Here is a 9,859-nt window from a genome sequence, read left to right as displayed (position 1 = left end):
ACTCCCTTCCTGGCCTTAAAGGAACGCAACTTGAAACGCCAATTGTGTTCCTATTTTAATATTTTGTTGCCGGCTTGCTGTTTCACCTGCGATCCCGGGATTTGCTTGTGATTTAGAGCATCCTCGAATTTTGGGGGATTGGCCGGAATTTTTCTCTGGTCGGACAGACATCCGGCAAGCCAAGGACCATTCCATTGAGGCCAGCGGGGGAGGAGCAGGCTGACTTGCGCTCTGTTTCTGAAATCGGTGGGCATCCAGCCTAAAAGTAAAATTGGGAACAGTGATATTTAGTTCATAAATACGTACTGAAGTGCTAAGAGGTGGGACTTTTGGGGTATTCTCTATTTGAAAGTGATCCAGCTGACGGAGTGTCCCCCCAGTGGGTATGGGTGGACTGTGCCGGCTGCCTGGTTACGGGGGAGCCGCTGAGGGCTCAGTTGTTGTTGTTGTGCATAATGTGCGCCTTTGATCGGCGCGCCGGGACTCCCGGCGGCGATTGCGTTGTGCCTCCCAGCAGCGCGGCCCAGAGGAGAATTCTTTCCCATATTTAGTTCGGAAGCTGTGAAGCCGCCTTTTTTCTCTCTCTTTTTCCTCACACACACAGACAGATGCCCTCCTAGCCCCTCACTCTCCTCCAGCCTGGCGAGGCTCCCGGCTCGGCGGCCCGCAGGGGAGCTCGCTGCATCCCGCCACCCACCCACTCAAGCTGCAGGGGTCGTGCAGGATGAGGGCGAGTCTCGGTCCGAGGGGAGCCGGAGCCCGCTGAGGCTTTGCCGGGCCGGGAGATGGACAGCAACGCCGAGGTAAGTTTTAAACTGTTTTTCTCTCCCCTGCCCGGTTGCAGATTCTGACAATCTCAAATAGAAAAACACACAAAACTCTGGATAAACTTTGCAGCATCTGTGGCTCAGTTGCTGAAGAAGAAAGAGTCATGTGGGCTTGAGACGTTAAAAAGTAACGGTAAACTCAGCATAGTCCCAAGATGACCAGCGTCTGCTCTCCTGTTTCAGAGGCAAAGCTGGCTGGTGGTGATTTAACTTGAGGATCACCTCACCTCAGGTAGTGGGCGAGGTTGAGAAAGTGGGGCCTTCATGAATAATCTCAGTTGGAATGGGAATTGAACAGCATGAATTGGCGACATGGTGGTTAGCACTGCTGCCTCACCGCGCCGGGGACCCGGATTCAATCCCTTGAGTGATTGTCTGTGCGGAGCCTGCATGTTCTCCCTGTGTCTGTGTGGGTTTCCTCCAGGTGCTTCGGTTTCCTCCCACAGCTCAAAGATGTGCAAGTTAGATAGATTGACCATGCTAAATTGTCCCTTATTATCCCAACATGCGCAGATTAGGGGATTAGTTGGGTACATGCATGGGGTTACGGGATAGGGTGAGGGATAATCCTGGGTAAGATATTCTGGAGGGTTGGTGTACATTGAATGGGTCAAATGGCCTCCTTCTGCACTGTAGTCTAATCTGTGAACCCCTGCTGTTGGCATTGCTCCACATCACAAACCAGTCTTGCAGCCAATGAGTTACTCAACATTAACCCTTTTTCTTTCCTCACATATGTTGCCAGACTTGCTGAGTTCATCCAGCACTTTGTTTTTTTTTAACTTTTCCCCTCCATCTCTGCTGAAGATGTTGATTCCCACTTCAATAGATAGATTCCTTCATAGTCAGTCTCTGGATCTAGAGATTGACTGTTGGCAGACTGTTTGACCACTGGAACTAGCTAAACCCGATCCTGTCCTCACCCAAAAAAAAGTGCCGGAAAAACTCAGCAGGTCTGGCAGCATCTGTGGAGCAAGAAACCGAGTTAACATTTTGAGCCTGTATGACTTCTTGTCTATTTTGTTTTTATTTCAGATCTTCAGCATCTGCAGTATTTTGTTTTATTTTATAGTCCTGACCCAATATTTGTATAGGCACTTCCAAGCACAAGTTACTGGTGAATAATAATGAATCAGAATCCTAATTTGTTTTTTGCTCCTTGTGAAGTTGCATTGAGGCCGCTTCTCACATCCAACTGTTGAAATCTGTTTAGAAATCAAATCTGGGTCAACTAGTTCTGTACATACCTGTCAGATGGGCTGTAAACATTATAGTTCATCTTCACACATTTAATCTCTAGATTTCATAGCAATCAATGTCTTTATTTATCTAAGATGGGTTAATATGTTCCAATGCCCAGTGAAAGAAAAACAGATCTAACTGGGGTAATTTTCTATGGCTTTTTTTTCATAAATTTCATATTCCTTATTTAAACCATGGTATGACTTGTCATATGAAGTGCTGTATAAAAGTTTATAACGATCTCTATGTTAAGTGCTGGAATGCATAATTGTCACTGGGATTTAGCAAGTACAATAAATAGCGGGTGAGTAGAAATTTTGTACTGTACCTACTCAAACTCTGAAGAGCGATAGAAATTTTGAGTTTACAAACTCCTATTGTGTTTGAAGCAAATTTGTTAGGGTGAAGCACTGTTAGTTACAATTACTGCCAGTGTTGGTTATTTGGTGCAATCAAATTGAAATCATCAATTAAAAACAGCACCCAAGATTTTGTGTAACATTAAGATCTGTCTTTGCACTAGATATGTGTAACATTGTTGTGCTTGGTGTATTGGTACTGATTCACTATTTTCCCATGAATGCGTTAGTATCTCAATATGCTACATATGCCCAGTGACAATACTGAAGGCTGTGTAAATCTAAGTATCAGTCATTATTGCTATTGTACCTATGTGCAGCATTTAGAAGCACAGTAAGCCTTTAGCTTGGGTTTGAGATCCTGGTTTCAAATACATTTTTACTCAGTTGGCTGATGGCTGAATTGGCACAATGGAGGCGATATCAATTTTGTCATCAAGGTCTCCTTTTGTTCAGGGGGAGCTCCCAAAATAAGGAATTCACTTTATCAAGGATCTCACTGTCAATCTTAATTGACGGGAGAGATGTGCAGTGGGAGCTGGATGGAATAGGACCTGTGTTTCCGGGTATTTATTAAAAATCCCATTATCTCATACATTTCAGGGAAAGAATGGCAATGACCTGAAGTTCAGTTTCTGAGTGAATGCACACACAGCTAAGTGTCACCTGCATTCCAAAATGACAGGTTGGAATGATTTTGGGATGAACAATTTCCTCTCTTTCTGTAGATCACCTTCTCACCTATAGGTAATTTGGAGATATGGTGTCACAGGCAGCCATGAAAATGAGGAGGTTTGATGCAGTGAAACAACCTTGTTTGACCCAATATTCATCGAGATAAAGTCTATGGTGGTCCTTTTGGTGAGGATCTTGGAGAAGGCAGCCAAATTTGAGGAGGATACTCCTTAAACTTTGTAGTTGACAGAGTCAATGCCTTTTTGACTTCATGAAAGCCAATGTACAGTGGTTGGTGCTGCTCCTTGCATTTTTCTTGCATTTGCCATACAATGAGGATCATGTCAGTGATGCCTCTCGATGGACAGAAATTGTAGTGCAGCTCTGGAAGAAGTTTTGACCTCTGGAAGGCGACAATGGGGGAGGATCTTTGCCGTGATCTTGGCTATGATGCACAGCAGGCACTGTAGTTACCACAATCATGTCCCTTCTTGATTAAAGTCATGATTGTAGCATCCTCAAGATTCCTGTCATGCACTCCTCTTTCCAGAGGAGAGAAATGAGGTTGTGCCAGTATTGTATCTCCATCATGTTTCAGAATTTCATCAGGAATTCTATCCGTTCCAGAGGCCTTGATGGCTTTTTTAACTTCTTTAGGAATGTCTGCAAAGCATCCCCAAAGAAATCAAACATTTCCGTTGACTCATGGGGAGTCTCTGTGTTTCACTGATCAAAATGGAGGTTTATTAAGGAAGGCATCAAACATGTTGAGAGACTTTGTCTGTAGCGTGTCGGAGTGGAATTGAGGCATCGGTGAAAGCACACAAACTTTCAGACTCCTTATCTGCCTGACCACCACCTACTGGGCATGTAGCAAACCTACAGATTGTGTATTGCGCTTATCAGCCTCCATAAACTGGAGTGAAAGCGAGCCATCAAGTGGTGAAGAAAAGCAAGTGGTTCAAACATGGATGAAAGAGCTGAATTTCAGAGATGAGGTGAAAGTGATTGCCCTTGACATCAAGGCTGCATTTGACTGAGTGTGATGTCAAGGAGCCCTAGCAAAACTGGAATCAATGGGTATCAGGGGCCAAACACTCCACTGGTTGAAGTCATACCTGGCACATAGGAAGATGGCTGTGGTTATGTAGGATCAGTCATCTCACTCCAGGATGTTGCTGTAGGAGTCCCTCAAGATAGTGTCCTAGGCCCAACCATCTTTAGCTGCTTCATCAATGACCTTCCTTCCATCAGGTCAGAAATGGGGATTTTCACTGATGATTACACAGTGTTCACCATTCGCGACTCCTCAGATACTGAAGCAGTCCATGTTCAAATGCAACAAGATCTGGACAATATCCAGGCTTGGGCTGACAAGTGGCAAGTAACATTCGTGCCACACAAATGTCAGGCACTGACCATCACCAATAAGAGATACTCTAATCACTGCCCTTTGACATTCAATGGTGCTACCATCACTGAATCTCCCACTGTCAACATCCTCGGGATTACCGTTGACCAGAGACTCAACGGGACTCACCACATAAACACAGTGGCTACAAGAGTAGGTCAGAGGCTAGGAATACTGTGGCGAGTAACTCACCTCCTGAGTCCCCAAAGCCTATCCACCATCTTCAAGGCACAAGTCAGGAGTGTGATGGAATACTCCCCACTTGCCTTGATGGGAGCAGCTCCAACAAACTCAAGAAGTTTGACACCATCCAGGACAAAGCAGCCCACTTGATTAGCACCACATCCACTCCCTCCACCACTGATGCTCAGTAGCAGCAGTGTGTACTATCTACAAGATGCACTCCAGCTACTCACCAAAGATCCTTAGACTGCACCTTCCAGACCCACGACCACTTCTATCTTGAAGGGCAGCAGGTACAAGGGAACACCACCACCTGCAAGTTCCCCTCCAAGCCACTCAGCATCTTGACTTGGAAAATATTGACATTCCTTCACAGTAGCTGGATCAAAATTCTGGAATTCCCTCCCTAACAGCATTGTGGGTCAACCCACAGAATATGGACTTCAACAATACAAGAAGACACTTCACCGCCTCCTTCTCGAGGGCAACTAGGAACGGACAATAAACGCTGGTCGGCCAGTGACGCCCATGTCCTGTGAATGAATAAAAAAGTCCTTGATCCCAGGGACTGCCAAGGATGAAGACCTCTTGTGTGGTGAAGTAGTTCTCTTTAGAAGTTTTCATCTATCCTAAGCAAATGGATATGAACTATCATTATTTGTATCTGCACATAATTTATTATGGTTGAAACAGCATGATAAGACTTACAAAGTTAATTTTTTTTTAGATTCTAGCATTTCAAATCCTTAATTCAAATAGAACTTGATTGGTGATCACAAGTCTGTTTCAAGAGTTACTTGTTTTTGTCCAGCGTAATAGGGTTAATGTGAACTAATAATTGAATTTTTTGGAGAAATAGCTAAAGATGTACATTGGAGAATGTTGATGAAGGTAGTTTCTATGGAATTCCAAAGGTCATTTGAATTCCAGAAGACATTTTTCTGATCGATAAGGGAATTAAGAGTTATGGGGAGCCGGTGGGTAAGTGGAACTGAACCACTTTCAGATCAGCCATGATGATCTTATTGAATGGCGGGGCAGGCTCGAAGGGCTAGCTGGCCTACTCCTGCTCCTAGTTCTTATGTTCTTATGTAAAAAAAATCCCCATAAGAGACAATTGGATGGAAATGAAGGAAAACTATTGATCTAATTAAGAGATTGACTGAGTGGCAGAAGACAGAGGGTGGAGATAATAGATATGTACTCACATACTTTACAGTGTCAGCTTTGACTCAGATCTCGCCTCTAATTCGGAAGATTATGGATTCAGTTCTGACTCCAGAAACCTTGGCACAAAAATCTCGGCAGACTCTCCTGTGCAGTGCTGAGGGTAGGTTGGGGGTGCCATCCTTCAGGTGAAATGGTAAACTGAGACCCTGTCTGCCCCATCAGGTGGGTGTTAAAGCTCCCATGGCACTATTCCAAAGAAGAGTGAAGGAGTTTCTTTAGGCGTGCTGGCCAATATTTACCCTTCAATCACCAATACAAAAACAGATTGGTCATTATTACATTCATGTTTGCAGGAGCTTGCTGTGCACAAATTGGTTGATGCATTTCCTACATTGCATCAGAGACTGCATGTCAAAAGTACATGATTGGTTGTACAATGCTTTGGGATATGTAAATATATTTGCTGTGTAAAAGCATGTCTTTTAGCTCTCTGATATATTTTACAATCACCCCGAAAGCTCCAACTGCTAAATTATTTGATTGTGAGGTGATTCTGAAATGCTATCCATGATCTTCAAATGACTGGTCACTTTGTTTGCTGTCTGGAATGTAGATTGCGGGCTCTTTTTACAGAGGATTTTGGAATCTGATCTCTTTCCCTGTGAAGAGAGTGTTCATTCAGTCTTCTGCTTGGGTGTTCTGCAAATGTGTTTTATATCACAGAAAGATGTTAACGCATGTTTTAACATGCCAGTCTTGCACTTTTGTTGCACAGAATGCTAGCAAATTGACGCATACCTTTTACTTTTATTGAGTGCTGTCTTGTTAAATGACTTTCTACTCTTTTGTGACTGCACTTCTGGCTGTCTAACCTCCTAAGATGTGCAAGTAATTAAATATTGCACATTTTTAGGTAGTGGTGTGCTGTGGAGATGGTTTGTTAATGTGCCAGAAGTTCTGTTACCAAAGTTGATTGTCTTGTCTCTGAGGTTAGGTGCATAAAACAGGCAGCAGAGTGTGGCGCTTAGGGGAATTTCATAGTAACTTCATTGCAGTGTGAATGTAAGCCTTACTTGTGACTAATAAACTTTCACTTTAGTGTGAATAAATGCATTCCAGCAAGCCAGGGCAGTGATTCGTATAGCTGAATGTTGAGGAATATATTGAACTGTTCTAAAGGACTAACCATGGAACCATGAGTGCAATAATCAACAATATTCCACTGACAACTGGGATTAAGGAATATTTCTTTCTTTGTCACCCTTTTCCATCTTTTAGATCTTTACTTTCATGTTTTAGTTTATCCCGTTACCCTCCTGACCAGCAGTTTGAGCTGCAGGATAACCCTGAGGGAGATAATTCTACTGCTTCACTGGCAGCTTCTAAATCTCTTTGTTCAGGAATGTCTTATGCTGCACCAATCCTGGCTTCTGTACTGCGCTAACTAGCAATTTCATTTCATTATTGTAAAAGTATAGGGCTCTGGTTTCAATAATGCAGAAGTGCATGTTGCTACTAGCCCGAGCACCCCCAGCACTCCAGTGTGGATAAAATGGAGCTGTTCCATGACAACACACTATATCCAAATGGGTGTTTTGTGTTTTATTTACTGTACCATACGGTCAGAAGTTGTCATTGTGGAATGACCAAGGCATCGCAGCAGGGCTGGAGTTGCATTGGGACATGGCAATGTTACACACAGTTTCTGTAAGTATTATGTTGTGTTTTACTGGACTGGGCATCATTCTCATGTAGTTAAATATGTTATTAAAATCTGCTATAGAGGAATCTCGATCATTTCAGATTCTGTCCTTGAAACTTTCAGTTTGATGATTGAAGTAATCGTCTTTTGCAAGCGTTGGACATTTACTCTGTTCACATAAAAAGAAATGTCCAATCAATGTTTGAAATGTTTTCCCGTAGATGGAAGGGATTGATTTATGTAAGCTTGTAGAATCGTTAAGTACAAGTCATCGTTATCTGTATAGACTAATATCTTGGAGGAAGATGGTTAAAATTTAAAATTTTTAATGATGGAAGTGAAGAAATCAGACAGGCAGATTTTGGGAGGAAACATTGATGCAAAGAGGACGAGAGCTCAAAGAACGAAATGGTTATCTTAACATGTAGAGCTGCAAGTTGCAGAGTGAGGAAAAGTGAAACTGCTGAAGGATTTATGACTAAGGATCAGGATTTTAATTTGATAGATCAGGGCTGAGAGTTATTGGGAGATAGACTGGGACAGGGGTTTTAGGGAAGTGGGATTAGAGTTTTGCGTTTATGTAATACTGTTCACAACCTCGGGACATCCCAATGTGTGTTACATCCAATTGCCCCTTTAAAAATGTAGTCACTGTTGCAATGTCGGAATGTGGCTGCTAAGTTATCCCCAGTAGATTCTGGTAATAGTTTGTGCTGGATGATGAAGAGATGGTTTGAAAAGTTGACCCTGGAGGTGGCTAAAATGTACATGAGGGCTCCTGTGTTTCTTGGAGGTAAATTGAGGATGGAGGTGAACAGTGCTATGAAGATGGAAATGGACAACCATGGCGATAGTTAGAGATGGGGAGCTTGGTTTAGTTTGGAGGCAAATAAAGTTGTGCAACAATGTGTTCAGTAAGTGCAAGTAGCTGTGGAGATTTGGGTTACATGTGGACTTTTGGCAGTGACCTGAACTGAATGGCTTTAGTTTTGCAGATGCTAAGTTGAATAATGTTATTGCTTATCTACAATAGCGCAGTGTAGAGCTAAGCGATGGGGTTGAGTTGTTTGTTGTCAGTCTCAATGTCAGAAATCAGATTCTATATCTTCATACTGCCTTTGGTAGAATCATCTGTAGAAGAGAGAGTAGAAGGAGCTGCAGAGTGATTTTTCTTTTTGGGAAACTCAGCTAATGTTGTGAGGCAGAGCTAAAAGTCATGGCTTGAGTTACTCTGGTGAGGGCAGACTCATTTGAGCTGAACAATAGAGGAGACATTTTGGTGCAGGATGGTGTAGTTGACTGTGCCAGGGAAGCAGGAAAGTTGTAGAGGATGAGAGAAAAGAAATAACAATTTGCATTTATGTAGTGCCATTCACAACCTCAGCAATTCCCAATGTATGCCAATTAACATCTTTAAAAGTGTAGTCATTGTTGTAATGTAGGAATGTGGCTATCGAGTTATGCCCAGCAGGACTCTGTTAACATGATTTTGTAATGATGGTTAAGGGATAAACATTGGCCAGCATATTAGTGAGGATTTTAAAAACTCTTTCATTGGAGGTGGTCATCGTTGGCTAGGCAGCAATTTTGCTCATCCCTAATTGCCCTTGAGAAGGTGATCGTGAGCTCAAAAGAGAAAATACTGGAAAATCTCAAGTCTGGCAGCATCTGTAAGGAGAGAAAAGAGCTGAGGTTTCAAGTCCAGATGGCCCTTTGTCAGAGTTGTGTTGTGAGCTGCCTTTTTGAAGCGCTTCTGTCTGTGTAGTGTAGATACACACAGTAAAAAGTCTGACAACACCAGGTTTTAGTCCAACCAATTTATTTGATAGTAAACTCACAAGCTTTCGAGGGGACTCCCTCTTCGTCAGGTGAATGGAGAGTTCTGGCCTCGGACAGAGCATATAAAGCACAGACAGTTTAGAGATTACTGATTAGAATGCGAATCTTTACACCTAACCTGCTGTTCAAGTCCTAAAGTGGCCGACAATGTGTGTGGAAGGAGCAGTGATGACAGGTTAAAGAGATGTGTATTATCTCCAGACAGCACAGTGAGTGAGGTTTTGCAAACCCAGGCGAGTCACGGGGGTTACAGATAGTGCGACATGAACCCAAGGTCCCTGTTGAGACCGTCCTCGTGTGTGTGGAACTTGGCTATCAGTCTCTGCTCAGCGACTCTGCGCTGTCGTGTATCGTGAAGGCCGCCTTGGAGAACGCTTACCCGAAGGTCAGAGGCTGAATGCCCGTGACCACTGAAGTGTTCACCAACAGGAAGGGAACAGTCTTGCCTGGT

At 43.2% G+C, this 9,859-nt stretch overlaps 1 protein-coding gene across 2 annotated transcripts in view; it reads left to right on the top strand.

Moving 5' to 3' along the window:
• Positions 1–471: 471 nt before the first annotated feature.
• ccdc30 (coiled-coil domain containing 30) overlaps positions 472–9,859 on the top strand; it is a 138,070-nt gene continuing 128,682 nt past the window's right edge. For both annotated transcript variants that reach the window (XM_080215260.1, XM_080215259.1), the window contains exon 1: positions 472–803. In XM_080215260.1, the coding sequence (XP_080071386.1) occupies positions 786–803 (18 nt within the window). In that variant the 5' untranslated portion in view covers positions 472–785. The remainder of the gene's footprint in view (positions 804–9,859) is intronic.

The sequence above is a fragment of the Carcharhinus amblyrhynchos genome, chromosome 30 (assembly GCF_965287045.1).
Source record: "Carcharhinus amblyrhynchos chromosome 30, sCarAmb.v2.hapA, whole genome shotgun sequence".
Classification (NCBI taxonomy): Eukaryota; Metazoa; Chordata; class Chondrichthyes; order Carcharhiniformes; family Carcharhinidae; genus Carcharhinus; species Carcharhinus amblyrhynchos.
Note: the sequence above shows the minus strand (reverse complement) of the source record. Positions and strands in the feature narration are given on the sequence as shown.